We start from the raw sequence: 20,608 nt of genomic DNA, 5'->3' as shown, positions 1-20,608 counted from the left end.
GGGTCCCTTGGGTTCCCTTTTTTCTTGCCATGTTTCCAGGCCACCTTTTGGCCTGGTCGGCGTTCCTAAAGGGGTCCCGGGAATCGGCAGGGGTCATCGCTGCATTTGCAGCACTTTCTTTGTGCCCTGCGCGGCGGTCCTGTCTAGCGCGGCGGCCTTACAGGCAGCCGCGTTACCTTTCCTATGACCACACTGAGCACCGCCGCGGCCCTCTCCAACGGTCGCCGCTTTCCTAATTTAGGCCCCGGCTTCCCCCGGGGCCTACTTCCGGCGACAGCCAGCCTGCGGCAGCGCTCCCCCCCCCCATTCTAGGCGGCGACGTCACAGGCTGCCACGTCACAGGCTGCCGTGCCGCTCCAGAGGCCGCACCTTCCAGCCACGCAGCGCCGGCACCGCAGTTTCTCCTACTCCCGGCGGCACGATCCTGCGGCAGCACTCCCCCTTTTTTATGCGGCGGCCTTGCAGGCTGCCGCGCCGCTCTCCAGAAGCCGCATCTCCAGCCGGGCAGCGCCGGCGCCGCGGCCCTCTCAAGCGGTCACCGATTTCTAATTTAGGTCCCTGTTTCTCCCGGGGCCTACTTCCGGCAACACCTCCCCGCCCACTTCCTCCTTACTCGGCGGGCTTTTCTTCTGCCCGACCATCAGCCCTCGGCGTTGCTCCGCCCACCGGCACCATCTTAGTGCACCCACGTACGCCTCTTCTCTCCTCGGTGCTCGGCAGTGGACGACTACGGGCCCCAGATCCCTTTGGCTGCACTGCTGCAGGATCCGCATTCCCTTCCACGAAGGCTTTCTTCCCTGAGGGACCATCTTCAAGCTGGGCCGCGTTTTCCGTCTGGAACCGCTTCGTCTGCGTGAGTAGCTGCACTGCAGACTGACACCTCCCTCTGCCCCCTTGTCCCCTAACCCTCTGGCATTTTCTTTAGGGACCTTTTCAAAATGTCTACCTCTAAAGGGGGCTGCTCTGGTCCTCCTACTTCTTCCTCTCATTCCTCTGCCTTAGTCAAATACTTTGCATGTTCGTCTTGTAACTGCAAACTTCCCTCAGGTCAGTCCTCTCCACTCTGTCAGGCCTGCAGCAACCCGATTGTTCCCACCGCCCAGGATCCCCCAGCCGCTCCGCTTGAGAGCAATACCCCCACCCCAGGCTGGGTTTCCTCTCTGTCCCAATCGGTGGCGGATCTAACACGACTGTCTCAAACTCTGGTGTCAGTGCTGGACCGATTACCCCTGCAGACTCCCGCTGTAGCCAGCGGGTCGCAGGAAGCTCCGTCCGAGCCCTCCATTGCAAGCCGCAAAAGGTCCAGACAGGAACGCCGGTCTGAGTCCTCTTCTCGCTCCATCTCACCACATGGTCCTTCTCTGCGGTCGACTTCCCTCCAGTCCTCCGTCAGGCGAGGCAATCTCAGATGCGCCTCCAGAGGATGTTTCGGAGCTGGATTCGAACCAAATCGCTACCATGAGGGATATGGTTCAGAATTTCAATGGAGCGATAAATCAAACCTGTGGCATCAAGGAGTCCTCTACGGAACCCGCAGATCAGGCGGTTTCGTTTAGACGGGCTAAACCACCTTCCAAGTTTTTCGCTCCTCACCCTGAATTCGAGGAGATTATGACTAGAGAAAGAGAGAACCTGACCAGACGCTTTCAGAGAGGAAAGCGACTTGGCGTTTTATATCCTTTTTCTCCGGAGCTCACCGCTAATTGGACTGCTTCTCCTTCAGTGGACCCTCCAGTTTCCAGACTGTCCACCAACACGGTCCTCCCACTGTCCGGCGGAGCATCTCTGAAGGATTCTAACGATAGAGTCATAGAATCTTTCGCGAAGTCAGCTTTTGAAGCGGCCTCAGCCAGTCTTTGCCCGGCATTTGCTTCCACTTGGGTTTCAAAATCCATATCCAAATGGGCCAAACAGCTCCGTCAGGGCATCCTGGACGGGGCTCCACCCGGACAGCTGGCGGAACTTGCTAACCAGATTTCTCACGCCAGCGAATACCTGTTCTCCGCCTCCCTGGATGCCGCGTCTTGTGTGGCTCAGGCGTCCAGCAATGCGGTCGCCATCCGCCGGACCGTTTGGCTTAAGGCCTGGCAGGCGGATTTGTCTTCCAAAAAGTCCCTTACCAGCCTGCCCTTCCAGGGGTCTCGTCTCTTTGGTTCTAAGCTGGACCAAATCATTAAGGATGCCACCGGGGGCACAAGTTCTCTTCTTCCCCAGGCCAAGCCTCGTCGTCCTCCTCCTAGACGTCAATTTCGGTCTTTTCGGCCTATTCGCCGCTTCGTGGCGTCAAACTCCTTTTCCCAGCAGCAACAGAGGCCACAGGCACGTCAAGAGAAGAAGACGGTATCCTTTAGGCCCACTCCTTCCTGGCATCCTCGCTACTCCCAGGGTAGATCCTCCAGGTCCAGGACTGGAAGAACCACCTCGGCATGACTCTCAGCAAGAACCCATCCCACCTCCCAGGCTGGGCGGCCGTCTCCTCTTCTTCAGGGATGTCTGGATCTCCTCAGTAGAGGACGCATTGGTCAGGGAAGTTGTATCCTCGGGATACAAGATAGAGTTTGTTTCACGACCCCGGGATCGTTTCTTCGAATCCCGGCCTCCAAGAGACCCCGCTCTAGTTCCGGGTTTCTTCGCAGCCATCTCTTCTCTCCTCAAAGCCGGGGTAATCGTTCCCGTCCCAGAAAAAGAACGGTTCACAGGTTTCTATTCAAACCTTTTTGTGATACCGAAAAAGACGGCAAGGTGCGTCCCATTCTGGATCTAAAATTGCTGAACAAGAGAGTTCGTCTGAAGCACTTCAGGATGGAATCCCTTCGTTCAGTAATTGCTTCCATGGAGGCTCAGGAATTTCTGTGTTCCATAGATATTCAGGAAGCCTATCTCCATGTCCCGATATTCCCGGGACATCACCGATATCTGCGCTTTGCGGTGCTCCAGGAACATTTTCAGTTCGTCGCCCTGCCGTTCGGTCTTGCAACCACCCCAAGAGTCTTCACGAAGATCATGGCGGCGCTTATGGCCATCTTGAGGGTCAGAGGCCTAGTTCTTTTTCCATACCTCGATGACATCCTCATCAAGGCTCCGTCCTTTTCTCAGGCTCACAAAAGCCTGTCCATCGTTCTCGACACCCTAGCCCGTTTCGGGTGGCTGGTCAACCAGAAGAAGTCCTACCTTATTCCTTCTCAGCGCATCATCTTTCTGGGCATGCTCTTCTACACTCGCCAGACCAAAGTCTTTCTTCCCGAAGACAAGAGATCCATCCTTCGTCGGGACATACGCTTGCTCCAGGGTTCTCGGCCTCCCTCCTTCCGATCGGCCATGAGGGTTCTGGGGAGGATGGTAGCAACATTGGAAGCGATTCCCTTCGCCCAATTTCATTCACGACCCCTTCAGCAAGCCATTCTGCATCAGTGGGACAGGCCTGTCTTCTCTCTGGATCGTCCGATCCGACTCCCTCCCTGGGTCAAACGGTCTCTCAACTGGTGGCTGACGTCACCTCTCATCTCCCAGGGCAGGTCCTTCCTTAAGTGCACTGGCAAGTGGTGACGATGGATGCCAGCCTGCTCGGCTGGGGTGCGGTGTTTCGCCACCTGACGGTCCAGGGCCGTTGGTCGGCGCAGGAGTCAGCTCTGCCGATCAATGTCCTCGAGATTCGGGCCATTTTTCTGTCCCTGTCACTGGGAAAGGATTCTCAAGGGCCTACCTATCCGAATCCAGACGGACAACGCCACGGCTGTGGCTTGTGTGAACCATCAGGGGGTGACTCGGAGCTCCCTGGCCCTTGCTGAGGTATCCAAGATTCTCCTCTGGGCAGAGGCAACGGTTCCGGTGATATCCGCGGTTCATATCCCCCGGCTTGGACAATTGGGCCGCCGACTTCCTCAGCCGCGAGGGTCTCACGGCAGGAGAATGGTCCTTGCACCAGGAAGTCTTCCACCAGATTTGTCTTCGATGGGGGACTCCGGATGTGGACCTCACGGCGTCTCGTACAAACAGGAAGGTTCCTCAGTTCGTCTCCAGGTCTCGCGATCCTTTTGCAGTGGGCGTCGACGCTCTGGCCATTCCTTGGTCACGGTTTGAGCTGCCCTACCTGTTCCCACCCCTTCCCTTGCTTCCCAAACTGTTGAAAAAGATCAAAGCGGAAGGGGTGCCGGTCATTCTGATAGCCTCGGATTGGCCCAGGAGAGCTTGGTTCGCGGAGATCGTCAACCTTCTCGCGGACGCCCCCTGGCGCCTTCCAGACAGGTCCGCTCTGCCACCCAAATTCTCGGTCGCTCAATTTAATGGCGTGGATGTTGAGACCGCAGTTCTAAGAGCGTCCAGGCTCGGAAGCCTTCGACTTCCAGGATCTACTATCGCAGAGGTCCCCAACAGCCTGACAGCTACTTTAGCGGCTAAACACGCCGGTTGTGCGGCCTCCATTTTGTCACACTCCAGCGCCGCAGCGTTCGTCATTCCCCCTTTGGTGGGCGGCCGTGGAGTTCGGGCGGAAGTCTCCTCCCCCTCATCCGCCACTCCCTCCTTCCATCTCCCGCTGTACGAGCAGGGCGGGCGGCTTCCACAGCCGCAGCTCCTCCCAATCCGTGACGTCACCATGTATTTCCGGAGTCACCATGGGTGAGATATCCGGCCTGTGCGGGAACAGCGGGCTGGGCCCCTCTGAATGAAGGTATTACCGGCGGCTGTGCAGGGTCCATGTGTGGGGAGCTGGGGTATAGATGTACAGTGCTGAATATTTTTTTGTTGATAGGATTTCATGAAGTGGCCATGAAACTTAATAAATAACAAACTCAGCTCTGCTACATCAGTAAAAAACCAATTGATTAATCATTAATCAGGTTTTTTACTGATGTAGCAGAGCTGAGTTTATTTACTGTTTGTTACTCATGTGCTCTCAAGAGAAGTTATCGGTCCACACTGCACTGATAAAAGTACCACAAAGCTTTAGCATATGATAAGTATGCACTAAGCTCCATCCCTCCATAACCCCACCCCCATATGACCAAAGCCCCGCCCCTGCCCCACCCCCACCGGGCCATGGAAAACTGGTCTTGCTTAAAGCCGGTCCCTGGTGCAAAAAAGGTTGGGGACCTCTGTACTATCGTACCTGGAAGGCTTACTTCCGTTGGTGCGAGACCAACCGCGTTTCATCTATGTCCTTTTCCCTGCCTTCCATCTTGGCCTTCCTTCAGGCAGGACTGGATTCGGGCCTTGCCCTTAGTTCCCTAAAGGGCCAGGTTTCTGCGCTCTCCATCCTTTTTCAGAAGACTTTATCTTCTCGGCCACAGGTTAAGACCTTCCTTCAAGGAGCAGCCCATGCTGTCCCTCCGTATAGGGCCCCGGTGGATTCATGGGATCTAAATCTGGTACTGGACGTTCTGAGGGTCTCCCCCTTTGAGCCTCTCAGGGAGATTCCCCTGTCAGTCCTATCGTGGAAGGTGGCCTTTCTTGTGGCCATCACTTCTATCCGCCGCGTTTCCGAGTTGGCGGCCCTCTCTTGCTGACCTCCGTTCTTGGTCATTCACCAGGGCAAGGTAGTCCTCAGGCTTTCGCCTTCCTTCCTAAGGGTGGTTTCCACTTTCCACCTCAACGAGGACATCGTTCTACCTTCTTTTTGTCCAGCTCCGACTCATCCTCTGGAGCGATCGTTGAACAAGCTGGACCTCGTCAGGGCAGTGAGGATTTACCTGACTAGAACGGCTGTTTTCCGGAAGACGGATTCTCTTTTCATCATTCCTGATGGCACGCGTAGAGGCCTGCCGGCTTCCAAGGCGACCATTGCTCGCTGGATCAGAACGGCAATTTTGGAGGCTTACCGGGTCAAGAACAGAGTGCCCCCTCCTGGGATAAAGGCTCACTCTACCCGGGCAGTCGGTGCCTCCTGGGCTGCGCACCACAGGGCTTCCGCCCTACAGCTTCGCAAAGCGCCAACCTGGTCTTCCATCCACACGTTCGACAAATTTTACAAGGTCCATACCTACGCTTCGGCGGACTCCAGCCTAGGCAGAAGGATCTTGCAGGCGGCGGTGGTGAGTCCTCTGACCTGATGGAAGTCTGTTTTTCCCACACCAGGGACTGCTTTGGGACATCCCATGGTTCCTGTGTCCCCCAATGAGAGGCGATAGAGAAAACAGGATTTTTGGTTGCTTACCGTAAAATCTGTTTCTCTGAACCTTCATTGGGGGACACAGCACCCTCCCATGTTATTCAGTTTTCTGTTCTGTGTTCTATGACTGTTCTCATGTTTACAGTTCTCATGTTTGTGTTTATGTTATTTCAACCTTATTGTTTTCTCCTACTGCTTTCTCACTAACTGGAGTGCATAATGCCAGTCGGTGGGGTGTGCACTGCAGAGGAGGAGCTAACCTTTTTTGTGCATAGTGTCAGCCTCCTAGTGGCAGCAGCATACACCCCCATGGTTCCTGTGTCCCCCAATGAAGGCTCCGAGAAACAGATTTTACGGTAAGCAACCAAAAATCCTGTTTTTCTTGTGCACTAATTAAAGAGGTCCCGTACTTTATAAACCCATCGAACAGCTGTTTTAAGTGGCTGATAGATGTTGTCAGATGCAGAGCAGAACAGTACGAGTATGTGCCCATGATCAGTAAACGCTGCTGGTTGGACGCTGCATACTTGATCAGAGTCCGACCCGCAGCATCCAGCTATTACAGCATAGTGGATGGGATTTCAAGAAATCCCATGCCTACTATGCATCCAGAGACACCCGCGGATCACCGTGGAGACGGACATGCGGCATGTCTCTCCAGACCGCAGCATGTCTATTTTATCTTGCAGGGACGCAAGAGAAATTTCAACAGTCAAATGTATTGGTTGTGGTGAATCTGCACAGTTAAGTGAACACATGCGGATTCACCTGCGTTCGATAAAGGGCAACACTTTGGACGCAGCGAACATGCGCTGGATCCAAAGTGCTGCCACTTCTCGATCGTGAGCACACAGTCTACATCTCCATTAACTGTTTAGTGGATGCAGCGGACTACTGTACACCCACCCCTTTTCAAATGAATTTAAGGTTGGACTTCAGAAAGGCAGATTTTAATGGACTCAGAAAGAGGATAGGAAAGGTCCAATGGCTGGATGTTCTAAAGGACAGAAATGTCCAAGAAGGATGGGAGATTTTGCTAAATGAAATTCTCACTGCACTTAGTAACTATCTGGAAAAGAGGGAAGAATTGGAAGCATTTAAAGAGACCAGGATGGATGAACACAGAACTTAATCACTTGTTAAAAAGGAAAAACAAAATGTATATTAAATGAAAAGAGGGGGGGATATAAAAAGAACAATATAATGTCTGCAGGGAATGCAGGGCAAGCATTAGAAGAGGTAAAGCCAGTAATTAAATGAGGCATGCAAGGGAGACCAAAAGCAATAAAAAAGGATTTTGGGGGTATGTCAAAAGCAAAGAAAAGTAAAAGATGCTATTATTCTTACAGAATGAAAAGTAAAAGATGCTATTATTCTTACAGAATGAAAAGGGTGAAGTGGTCAAAAATGATGTTGAGAAGGGAAAACTTTTAAATTCCTATTTTGCATCTGTATTTTCTAAGAAAGCGTTTGTAACATCAACTGATCTTCACAGTGCTATCAAATCGAACAAAATAATCCACACTATCTATACGCAGAGAGATGGTGAGGGAACAGCTCATTTAAGCGAATTGAATTTAAATCGCCTAGTCCAGATGAATGACATCCTAGGGTACTGAAAGAGTTTGCAGAACCACTAGCCAGAATCTTTGAAAAATTCTGGAGAACAGGAGAAGTCCCAGAAGATTATGTAAGTACTTGGATAAGAATACAGTAATTAACCAGAGCCAGCATAGGTTTGTATCAAACAAGTCATGCCAGACTGATCTAATTTGCTCCTGTGATGGAATCACTGACTGGATGGATCAGGGAAATGCAGTAGATATAGTATATCTCAACTTCAGCAAAGCATTTGCTAAAGTATCTCATACTATCCCTATTGAAAAAATGACCTAGTCTGGGATTGAAAAGGCTACGATTAGGTGGATTCATGACTGTCTCAGTGTTCAAAATCAATGAGTGGTAATAAATGGTTGCACATGCAATTGGAAGAGTGTTTCAAGTGGGGTACCACAAGGCTCTGTCCTGGTCCCAGTGTTGTTCAACTTTTTTTTTAGAAATAATCTAGATAGGGGAACTGAACTTATCAAATTTGCAGATGATGCAAAGCAAGGATGGATAGCGAACACTAGAGAAGACAGAGAAAGGATTCAGAAGGATCTAGATAAGCTTGAACAATGGTCAGTGACTAATAGAATGGTATTTAACACGGATAAATGCAAGATTCTACATCTGGACAAGAAAAACGAAAAATTACATCTACACAATGGGAGGAATAGAATGAAGCAACAGCACGTGTGAAAAAGACTTGGGTATACTAATAGACCACAGACTGCACATGAGTAAACAGTGTGATGCAGCAGCAAAAAATGGCAAACAGCGTTTTGGGATGTATTAACAGAAGCATAGAGTCTAGAGCAGAGATCCCCAACCTTTTTTGCACCAGGGACCGGCTTTAAGCAAGACCAGTTTTCCATGGCCCGGTGGGGGTGGGGCAGGGGCGGGGCTTTGGTCATATGGGGGTGGGGTTATGGAGGGATGGAGCTTAGTGCATACTTATCATATAATTATGACATTTATAATGAGAATGTGATTCAACTTACCATAGGTTCAGAATGAGTGGGAGCACCATGCTTGTTTCCCTGGTGCTCTGCACCATTATTGCCCCATAGCTGTGCCATATAGTGCTCTGCACCATTATTGCCCCATAGCTGTGCCATACAGTGCTCTGCACCGTTTATTATTGCCCCATAGCTGTGCCATACAGTGCTCTGCACCGTTCATAATTGCCCCATAGCTGTGCCATATAGTGCTCTGCACCGTTCATAATTGCCCCATAGCTGTGCCATATAGTGCTCTGCACCGTTCATAATTGCCCCATAGCTGTGCCATATAGTGCTCTGCACCATTGCCCCATAGCTGTGCCATACAGTGCTCTGCACCATTATTGCCCCATAGCTGTGCCATACAGTGCTCTGCACCATTATTGCCCCATAGCTGTGCCATACAGTGCTCTGCACCGTTATTGCCCCATAGCTGTGCCATATAGTGCTCTGCACCGTTATTGCCCCATAGCTGTGCCATATAGTGCTCTGCACCGTCCATTATTGCCCCATAGCTGTGCTGCTGCTGCTGCAATAAAAATAATAAAACACATACTCACCTGTCTTGCTTGCAGCTCCTCGGCGCCATCTTCCCGGCGTCTCTCCGCACTGACTGATCAGGCAGAGGGCGGCGCGCACACTATATGCGTCATCGCGCCCTCTGCCTGCAGTCAGTGCGGAGAGACGCCGGGAAGATGGAGACAGCGCCCGGCGTGTGGAACGCGGACAGGTGAATATGCGATACTTACCTGCTCCCGGCGTCCCGCTCCTTCCCCCGGACAGCTGGTCTTCGGTGCCGCAGCCTCTTCCTCTGTCAGCGGTCACCGGCACCGCTGATTAGAGAAATGAATTATGCGGCTCCGCCCCTATGGGAGGTGGAGCCGCCTATTCATTTCTCTAATGAGCGGTCCCACGTGACCGCTGAACAGGGGCGCCGCGGACCGGCTGAAAAACCCCAACGGCCCGGTCCTGGTCCGCGGACCGGCGGTTGGGGACCTCTGGTCTAGAGCATGTGAAGTACTACTTCTCCTTGGTCAGACCTCATCTGGAACTCTGTGTCCAGTTCGGAGAACCACATTTTAAAAAAAAATTGGAAACTTCAGCAAATTCAGAGAAGAGCTACCACGACGGTGAGCGGACTGCCATGTCCTACGAGGAATGGTTAAAGGATCTGGGAATGTTTAGCTTGCAAAAAAGAAGGCTAAGAGGAGACTTAATAGCTGTCTACAAATATCTGAAGGGATGTCATAGTGCAGAGGGATCATCCTTATTCTTATTTGCACATGGAAACACAAGAAGAAATGGAATGAAACTGAAAGGGAGAAGATACGGATTAGATATTAGAAAAAACTTTTTGACAGTTAGGGTGATCAATGAGTGGAACAGGCTGCCACGAGGAGGTGGCGAGTTCTCGTTCAGTGGAAGTCTTCAAGCAGAGGCTGGACAGACATCTGTCTGAGATGGTTTAGTGAATCCTACATTAAGCAAGGGGTTGGACACGATGATCCGGGAGGTCCCTTCCAACTTTAATATTCCAGGATTCTATGAATAATGGTGCATAATATCTGCAGTACCCTGCTTTGGCTACTGTATAGTTGATAGAATTGTGCTTTTCCGTTCGGGCAGGCACTAGGGTCAGTTGACCAGTGGGGGGTGCTGGATTGTTGCACCCCCACTGATTTTTGTATTGATAACCTATCCTTAGCATATGGCCAGGAATACAAAAGTACCAGACAACCCCCATAATACAAAATAAGAAATAAACCTTTCATGTTCATCCTTTTTTCCCTTTTCTCTGTACACTCATGCCTTCGTCATGTCACTGTACACATTATTACCAATTTTCCAATACCATTATACATTCAGGGTAAGAATTGGGAAACCTGGAAACAATACAGTGATGTTCTTTACAACCACGGACATGACTTGCTGAAACAGTAGGAATAAAATAGTATTCTAACAACTTCCTTTCCGTCACTTGTAAAACTCTTCCTTCTCCTTTCTCTGTTATTCATGGTCAGCAGGTTACTCTGCGGCCAAGTGAATGTTGCTATGTCAGAACTCACGATGACTCTCTCCTTTTGCATCCGGTGGCCAAGTAATTTAGTGCAGGCCAGATGACCTCAGTGTTTTGGATGCCGGGCGCTGTAATTTGGGAATCTTGACGTTGAAAACTTCCTGTGTTCTGAGATGCTCACGTTTTCCCTGCGCATGTTTTGTATCAGATGAGGAACATAATCCGAGCATTTCTGATAAAACTTGTGTGCAAGTCTATTAGTAGTACTGTGATGTTAGTACATTTTTGTCAGAACGGTCCCCTGGAAATAAGCAGATGATCTGGTGTTCTACAATTCAGACCAGTAGGTTCCAGTAAGTGTTCCAATTCCCTGCAGCGCCTCCGAAGGACAAATTAAACATTACATGATTTTTAGTGAAATAATTGTGGATGTCCATATAATGCAAAAATACATCAGGTCCTCCAAAGTGAAAGAGACCGTTATTGTAGCCTCTATCCGTTCTGATAGCATGATGTTCCTGGAAGGGAACTTCCTCATATTGATTCAGATTTTGCTAATATTTTGTACAGACAGTTCACTTTTGCCACCTATGCGCCTGTCAGTAGTCATTGTGCTCAAGTGCCTGGTAGTTCTTCCAGTTGGCAACTAAGTTTTTGGTTTATATACTACTGATCTAGACTGTTTGACTCCTTGATTTCTCTGGTTGGCTCCTAAATCCTACTGATCTAATTCAGATTCACAACTTGAATGACCGTCTGTGGTCTGTCCTGACTCCCCCAAAAACTAGCATGCTCCGCCATATGTATTTCAATGTTGAGAAAAGTAAAAGGTATAAACTCTTACCATCTATGCACATCTGACTGAGGACCATCTCCCGGCAGTCCAAAGTATTGGGCATGAAAGCCAACATGTCTGATATTTCTTTCCGCGCAAGATCAGATGTTAAAGGGGTATTCTGGGTCGTCGTCTTCTACTTTAAGAGCTGGGGATCACCTGCCATTGTGCGCATTTTGCAGATATACAGGTCCTTCTCAAAAAATTAGCATATAGTGTTAAATTTCATTATTTACCATAATGTAATGATTACAATTAAACTTTCATATATTATAGATTCATTATCCACCAACTGAAATTTGTCAGGTCTTTTATTGTTTTAATACTGATGATTTTGGCATACAACTCCTGATAACCCAAAAAACCTGTCTCAATAAATTAGCATATCAAGAAAAGGTTCTCTAAACGACCTATTACCCTAATCTTCTGAATCAACTAATTAACTCTAAACACATGCAAAAGATACCTGAGGCTTTTAAAAACTCCCTGCCTGGTTCATTACTCAAAACCCCCATCATGGGTAAGACTAGCGACCTGACAGATGTCAAGAAGGCCATCATTGACACCCTCAAGCAAGAGGGTAAGACCCAGAAAGAAATTTCTCAACAAATAGGCTGTTCCCAGAGTGCTGTATCAAGGCACCTCAATGGTAAGTCTGTTGGAAGGAAACAATGTGGCAGAAAACGCTGTACAACGAGAAGAGGTGACCGGACCCTGAGGAAGATTGTGGAGAAGGACCGATTCCAGACCTTGGGGAACCTGAGGAAGCAGTGGACTGAGTCTGGTGTGGAAACATCCAGAGCCACCGTGCACAGGCGTGTGCAGGAAATGGGCTACAGGTGCCGCATTCCCCAGGTAAAGCCACTTTTGAACCATAAACAGCGGCAGAAGCGCCTGACCTGGGCTACAGAGAAGCAGCACTGGACTGTTGCTAAGTGGTCCCAAGTACTTTTTTCTGATGAAAGCAAATTTTGCATGTCATTCGGAAATCAAGGTGCCAGAGTCTGGAGGAAGACTGGGGAGAAGGAAATGCCAAAATGCCTGAAGTCCAGTGTCAAGTACCCACAGTCAGTGATGGTGTGGGGTGCCATGTCAGCTGCTGGTGTTGGTCCACTGTGTTTCATCAAGGGCAGGGTCAATGCAGCTAGCTATCAGGAGATTTTGGAGCACTTCATGCTTCCATCGGCTGAAATGCTTTATGGAGCTGAAGATTTCATTTTTCAGCACGACCTGGCACCTGCTCACAGTGCCAAAACCACTGGTAAATGGTTTACTGACCATGGTATTACTGTGCTCAATTGGCCTGCCAACTCTCCTGACCTGAACCCCATAGAGAATCTGTGGGATATTGTGAAGAGAAAGTTGAGAGACGCAAGACCCAACACTCTGGATGAGCTTAAGGCCGCTATTGAAGCATCCTGGGCCTCCATAACATCTCAGCAGTGTCACAGGCTGATTGCCTCCATGCCACGCCGCATTGAAGCAGTCATTTCTGCCAAAGGATTCCCGACCAAGTATTGAGTGCATAACTGAACATTATTATTTGATTGTTTTTTTGTTTGTTATTAAAAAACACTTTTATTTGATTGGACGGGTGAAATATGCTAATTTATTGAGACAGGTTTTTTGGGTTATCAGGAGTTGTATGCCAAAATCATCAGTATTAAAACAATAAAAGACCTGACAAATTTCAGTTGGTGGATAATGAATCTATAATATATGAAAGTTTAATTGTAATCATTACATTATGGTAAATAATGAAATTTAAAACTATATGCTAATTTTTTGAGAAGGACCTGTAGTGTACCTGAACAAGTACATAATACCTACCAATTTTGCACACCTCCTGGCAGGTATCAGTAGACATGACTTTACCACCCTCACCGTCCAGTGCGGAAGTAAACTAGGCCGGTATACCTCTTTTAAGGTGAACGAGGGGGTTAAAGGACCAGGTATATTGGTTCCAACACATCTTGTCCTTTGGCTGCTGCCATTCACATAGGAGTTCGTCCAATTTCAATTGGACAACCAGCCTTTTACCTATATGGAGGCTGCTACATCTGAGTAAGTAGATTTGCCATAAGCGCTGCCATACTAAAGGCATACAGCTAAATGATAGAATAAAACCTTTTTTTCTTCATCCAACAGTAGATCGTCCCATGAACAGCTCTCTTTCTGCCTCACAGATCCATAACATCAGCTCTAAAGAGCCACTAAACAGGGTACTAGGTAAGTTCTGCCATATTAATATGTGGACTCTATGCAAACTGTGAGTGACAATGTTACCCTTTACGTCTGTACAAATATTTGCTTTCACTTGAAGCAAGCAGAGATCTTAAAAATGTTGTGATATTTAAAGCGGTTGTCCCATGATCTTTCATCAGGAGGTCACTGCTTTCCGCGGACTAGTGTGCTCCTGAATGATTGACAGTTCAGACCGGTAGCATTGCTGTACCGCGTTCCCCCAATGCTGCTATGGGGCAGCGCTCCAATGATCCAGCCGGCTGCAGTGCAGTGCCTACAGAGTCTATTAGAAGGAGGTGGTCGGTAACCTAGGCAACAAACCATCAGCAATACAATTAAAAGATCTCTCTTCTTGAGAATTTAGAGAATTGGGAATTTTTAATACCAAATAAATTGTAAATTTGCGTATTTTTGTAATTTTATACATGTTACAAATCTTTCCACTATGCCATGGTTAGGCTTTATTTACATGAGCTGGATACCTCCTTTACCTTATACAGATCAGTCTGATTGTCAGCCCCTTAGGAAGCGGAGCTATGTAATCCGTGACTGCAGACACAGTCGAAATAAATTAACGTGTTAGTCAGTTATACTCTTTAATTTCTTAGGGTTGCTGTGACTCCATCCATATAGATGATGTTCCACTGTAAACCACAGTCCATGTTGCCATCTCTTGTATGGGGAAATACATTCTCCATAATCCTACTGACATGGGATTTCCTAATTTGCAAGTGAACAATTACTCATGCAGTTTTCAGGCCAAAAACTACTACATAACACAAACCTATCAAACATATAAATTGTAAACTTTTTTTATGAAGAAAAAGAGATATATTTATTTTCTTTCATAAAAAATACTTTACAATTTATATGTTTGATGGATTTGTGTTACGTAGTGTCTGTGTGTATATGTATATACTAGTACGTTGAAAAAGTATTCATACCCTGTGAACATTTCCACATATTCCATTTTACGTTATATTTACAAACTTAAATGTATTTTATTGAGATTTTATGTGATCTACCAACACAAAGTAGCAAGTATTAGTGAAGTGAAAAGGAAATGATGCATGTTTTTTTACATTTTAAAAATTGTGCCATCCATGTATATTTAACCCCTGTAGTCTGGTAGCTCTGAGTAAAATCCTGAATACCAATTGCTTCCAGAAGTCAGATAATTAGTAAATTGAGTCCACCTGTGTGTAATGAATTCTTAGTATAACGGCAGCTGATCTGTGAAGGCCTCAGAGGTTGGTTTGAAAACTTAAGGGATCAAACAGTATTATGAAAACCAAGGAACACACCAGACAAGTCAGGGATAACATTGTGGAGAAGAGTAAAGCAGACTTAAATTATATAAAAAATAACCCGAGCTCTAAACATCTCACAGAGCACTGTTCACTTCATCATCCAAAAATGGAAGGAATATGTCTCAACCGAAAATCTCTCAAGATCTAGCCGTCCACCTAAACTGTCATCCCAAACTAAGGAGAGCATTAATTAGAGAAGCACAGCCAAGAGGCCCATGGTCACTGTGGAGGAGCTGCTGAGATTCACACCTCAGGTGGGAGAATCTGTCATCAGGACAACTATTAGGGCGCAATCAGAATACCGTATAACACAGATGACTTATCACATCGCAATGCTTGGATTGGTTGGCAGCTCTCCTGAGCCGCGCATGACATATTTATGTATTTCTATGAAATTGTCACGTTGTGATTAGGAGAGCCAACGAACAGTTCGAACATTGCAATGCAATCAATGTCCGTGTTATAACGCCATCTGACTGCGCCCTTGGACGTATATTCCACAAATCTGCTCTTATGGAAGAGTGACAAGCAGAAAGCTATTTTTTAAAGCAAGCCATAAGAAGTCACATTTGCTGTTTGCAAAAAGCCATGAAGGGGACACAGCTAGCTTGGGGAGGAAGGTTCTCTGGTCAGATGAGATCAAAGTTTATTTTTTGGGCTAAATGCAAAATTCTGGGCGGCAGAAAACTAACATTGCACATAAACTTGAAAACACCATACCCATCGTCAAATGTGGTGGTAGCAGCATCATGTTGTGGGGAAGCTTTTCTTCTGACACTGGCATAAGTTCACCTTGCCGAAAGACAACAACCATACACATAGTGCCAGAGCTGTAATTGCGAAGCAAACAATGAGAAAATAAAAAAATGTGGACGCTGTCACAATGAAGACAAGGATGAGCTGTAGAAAACAGTGAACATTTATTACACGTTTCAGTATCGATCTGACTCCTTCCTCAGTCTATCATTAACATGATGATATTGGAATGGTCTACATCAAAGCATGTTCATGTGTGTGAATGGCCCAGTCAAAACCATGTATCATTTCCTTTACACTTCGCAAATACTTGCTACTCTCTGTTGGTATGTCACATAAAATCCCCAAAAATATATTTAGTGAAAAAATGTGGAAAAGTCCACTTGGTATGAATATTCTTTCAAGGCACTATGTATATGATATATATTAATATACACTGCTCAAAAAATAAAGAGAACACTTAAACAACACAATGTAACTCCAAGTCAATCACACTTCTGTGAAATGAACCTGTCCAGTTATGAAGCAATGCCGATTGTGCATCTATTTCTCCTGTACAAATTTAACAGACAGCAGGTAGAAATGATAGGCAATTAGCAAGACAACCCCTATAAAGGAGTGGTTCTGCAAGAGATGACCACATGTCATTTCTCTGTTTTCATCCTTTTTGGCTGTTTCGATCACTATTGCATTTTGTCATTGCTCTCACCTCTAGAAGTACTGTACAGTAGCACGAGGCAGTGTCTATAACCCACAGAAGTTGCTCAGGTGGTGCAGCTCATCCAGGATGGCACATTAATGCGAGCTGTGGCAAGAAGGGTATCTGTGTCTGTCATTACAGTGTCCAGAGCAATGAGCAGACACCAGGAGACAGGCAGTACACTTGGAGTCATGGGGGGGGCTGTAGGAGGGCAAAGACAGCAGCAAAACCGTTACCTCCTCTATTGTGCAAGGAGGAAGAGGAGGGGTGGTGCCACAGCTCTGCAAACTGACCTCCATCAGGCCACTAACATCCATGTGTCTGCTCACAGTGTCAGAAACCGACTCCATGAAAGTGGTATGAGGGCCCGACGTCCACAAGTGGGTGTTGTGCTTACAGCTCAACACCATGAAGGGTGATTGGCATTTGCCCGAGAATGCCAAGATTGGCAGATTCAGCATTGGCACCATTAGCTCTTCATGGATGAGAGAAGGTTCACACTAAGCACATGTGACAGAGGCTGGAGACGCCATGGAGGACGTTCTGCTTCCTGTAACATCCTCCAGCATGACCGGTTTGGCAGTGGGTCAGTAATGGTGTGGGGAGGCATTTCTTCCTTCCATGTGCTAGCCAGAGGTAGCCTGACTGCCAATAGGTACCGGGATGAGATCCTCAGACCCATTGTGCTGGTGCACTGGACCCTGGGTTCCTTCTGTTACATGACAGTGGTAGGCCTCATGCGGCTGAAGTGTGTCAGCAGTTCCTGCAAGATGAAGACATTTATGCTATGGCCTGAATCCAGACCTGAATCCAATCGAGCACATCTGGGACATCGCATCTCGTTCCATCCACTACAGACTGTCCAGGAGTTGACTAATGCTTTCATCCAGGTCTGGGATGAGATACCGCAAGATAACATCAGGAGCATGCCCAGGCGTTGTAGGGGGGTCATACAGGCACGTGAAGGGCACACACTACTAAGCATCATTTCCTTGTCTTTAATTTGCATTGATCATTTTTAGGTTTTATTATTCTCAACACATTTCACAATGTAATGAATAAAGATTTGCAACTGGAATATTTAATTCAGTGATATCTAGGTTGTGGTACTTTAGTGTTCCCTTTTATTTCTGATATGAACACACACTTATATATTAAGTATGACTGATAAATTAGAAGGAAAACAATTAAATTAGTAGGTAACCATGTAAGGCCAGGTTCACATTGCGTTAAAGCAGCCCATTCCACGCATGCGTTTAACGGACTGCGTTAGCGCAAGTGCCGAAATGTGATGGCGCTAGCGCAGATAGAGCTAGCAGATGCTCTATCTGTGCTAGCAGTGACGGACCCGGAAACGCAGCAGTCTGCGTCGGAGGGTCCGTCACAGAATGACTACACATCGCTAGCGCATGCCCATTATGGCATGCGTTCGCGATGCGCCCGATAATGGGGTTAATGGCAGCATTAATGGACTGCATTACACCGTGTTATGCTATGTTATGTTATATGTGCCATATAAACGCAATGTGAACCCAGCCTAACATGTTTTGCACAGTGGACCCCTCTCTATGATGCAGATAAGTGTATGAACAGAGTTATATTTCTGTGAAAGCCCCATTAACACTGCCTATAATGACATGTACACAAAATATTCTGATGACCATGCTGCTAGTATATTTCTTACTGCGATGGATAAGAGCCAAATGATTTCCATTTCTGCCTAAAATTTGCAGAAATTAGACTTGAACAAATTCTTTAATGCCCCCCTCTTCCCTAGTACCTGTCTCTTGTCAGATATGCTGTGCGGACCTATAGGACATATTTCCTGACTCGTTTTATTGCACACAGCCAACCTCTTCCTATTGATCTCGTCCATCCTCGGAGCCCGGACGGCTGGAGCCCACACACAGTTTGTGCAGTGGTTTATGGAGGAATGTGTGGAGAGCCTGGAGCAGGGAGGGAAAGGTGGGATCCTTCAGTTCATGCCTTTCAGCATGGTGAGTAAGGATTGTGTTTTTATTTGTGACGGTCAGTGATTAGGTTAGATCTCCTTGTGCTCTGTTCATTATAGAGTTGAGCAGAAGTTTCCTCGCACATAGTGGCCGGAGTACCACCATGCAGGAACACTCCTGGTTTATTATTTGTACTTCATTTTAAATATATATATATTTTTTTTTTCTTCAGGTCTCTGAATTGGTTAAAGTGTCCACGCTCTCAAGTCCTAAGATTGTGCTGGCCATCACTGACTTGACTCTTCCTCTTGGGAGGAGAGTAGCTGCCAAAGCATTGACAGCCCTCTGAGCATCTATGAACCATTTTCCTCCCTTTCTTTCTGCCAGCTAGCCAAATTCTTCAAGATATCTGCCTTGTCTATACAATATGCAACAGTTTTTATGAAGCCCATAGATCCACTCTCATCTTGTGAGATACCACCACGTTCAGTTGCAGTGGACCCTGGTTGAGCCATTTTATACACTTTACCTTGATTACAGAAGACCCATTGGGAGAGTCTTTATTTGCACTTAGTAGAAGGGACATGGCTTTATTATGGGATTTGGAAATATTTTACCAACTTACTCGTCAAAGGGGCTTGGCCTGTAAGAAATGGGTGTGGCTAATGACAGGGGTGTGGTCAGAAGTACCGCACGGTGCTCCAGAGTCTTGGCACGAATTCTAAGCGCCAACCTATAGATGGTGTACAGTTACATTAGACAGTCTGAAGATGCTTCCGATTTATTTTCCAGCATTAGCCACATCGATAGGTTTACTGCCTATTTAGACTGCGTAGTCTACATTTACACTGCCTGAAAATTAGACAGGTTTAGTAAATGTGCCCTGCTTTGTTGGATTACTTACTGTTCCATACTGTAGTCTCCTATTAAAATGCTAAACACCTTTCTGGAGCACATGAAATGAGTTTATACCTGTGGCAGATGAACGTGTAATACAGATCATTTTGATGACTTGGTGAAGGATTTTCCATTTCTGGGGAAGAAAACTTTCCATCAAAATGGGGTAACACAATCTATAGAAAAATACAAAACCAGCATCTGCCAATATCTGCAGTGACCGGAGCTGGCTCCAATATTTGCAGTTTAACCATTTAAATGCCACTCTCAATCTTAGACAGCCGTATAAATGATGTCATTGCTGGTGCGCTTTGCACCGCCTCTCATCTCCCCCTTCTTAAACACTATCCCGGGGAACCAATGGGTCACCATGGTAGCCAGGGGCGTGCTGAAGGCCCCCCGTATCTGCTATGTTAGTCCTCTTGTGAAGCTCAGCCACCAGATGGGCTTCATTGGAGAACCTCGATTTCTCTATATACTGTGGTACTGTATTATTATAATATAAACAAGGCCAGACATATGACTGGTACAGGGGCCCAAGAAGCATGGGGGCCTCTTCCACCTCTAAGTGGTAAACACATACACCTTATTAGACTGTAAAGGACTCATATTCTGTTTTTGTACGGTGGCCTTTTTGTGTCAGTCGGCACCAAAAGGCCTAAAGTTATCTAAAAAATAAAAGTTAAAAATATTAAAAGAAGATATAAATATTAAATTCCCACCCTTAAAACATAAAGAAGTTATAAAAAAATAAATCTATTTGGGGTGGCCAAGTCTGGAAAAGTCTGTTCTATCAAAATATAAAATTATTTTAATGGAACATTAAATTCTGAAAAATCAAAATGCCAAAATAGCCATTATTCAGTTGCCACACTTCACTCCACAGAATTACAATGAAAAGTGATGAAAGCGTCATATGTACTCCAAAATGGTATTAATAAAAACCCTCAGCTAAGCGTGCAAAACAATCAAGCACTAAGCCAGCTGCATGGAGGGAGAATAAAAAGGTGTCTCTCATAAAATGACCACATAAAAACACATTTTTAAAAAAAAAATTTTTAGAAAGTTATTGTATTTTTTTTCCAATAAAATCTATAAAAAACAACATTAAGTTTAGCATTGCCGTAATTGTAATGACCAGGATAATCATATTTACAGGTAATTTTTAATGCAGAGTGAATGCCATAA

At 46.6% G+C, this 20,608-nt stretch overlaps 1 protein-coding gene across 3 annotated transcripts in view; it reads left to right on the top strand.

The window, feature by feature from the left end:
* The window catches only part of MED24 (mediator complex subunit 24), a 77,803-nt gene extending 58,540 nt beyond the window's left edge, over window positions 1–19,263 (top strand). For all 3 annotated transcript variants that reach the window (XM_077252373.1, XM_077252374.1, XM_077252372.1), the window contains exons 24-26: window positions 13,710–13,790; window positions 18,420–18,568; window positions 18,756–19,263. In XM_077252373.1, coding sequence (XP_077108488.1) covers window positions 13,710–13,790; window positions 18,420–18,568; window positions 18,756–18,872 — 347 coding nt within the window. In that variant the 3' untranslated portion in view covers window positions 18,873–19,263. The remainder of the gene's footprint in view (window positions 1–13,709; window positions 13,791–18,419; window positions 18,569–18,755) is intronic.
* Window positions 19,264–20,608: the final 1,345 nt, after the last annotated feature.

This window comes from Ranitomeya variabilis, chromosome 4, assembly GCF_051348905.1.
Source record: "Ranitomeya variabilis isolate aRanVar5 chromosome 4, aRanVar5.hap1, whole genome shotgun sequence".
In the NCBI taxonomy this organism is placed as follows: Eukaryota; Metazoa; Chordata; class Amphibia; order Anura; family Dendrobatidae; genus Ranitomeya; species Ranitomeya variabilis.
Note: the sequence above shows the minus strand (reverse complement) of the source record. Positions and strands in the feature narration are given on the sequence as shown.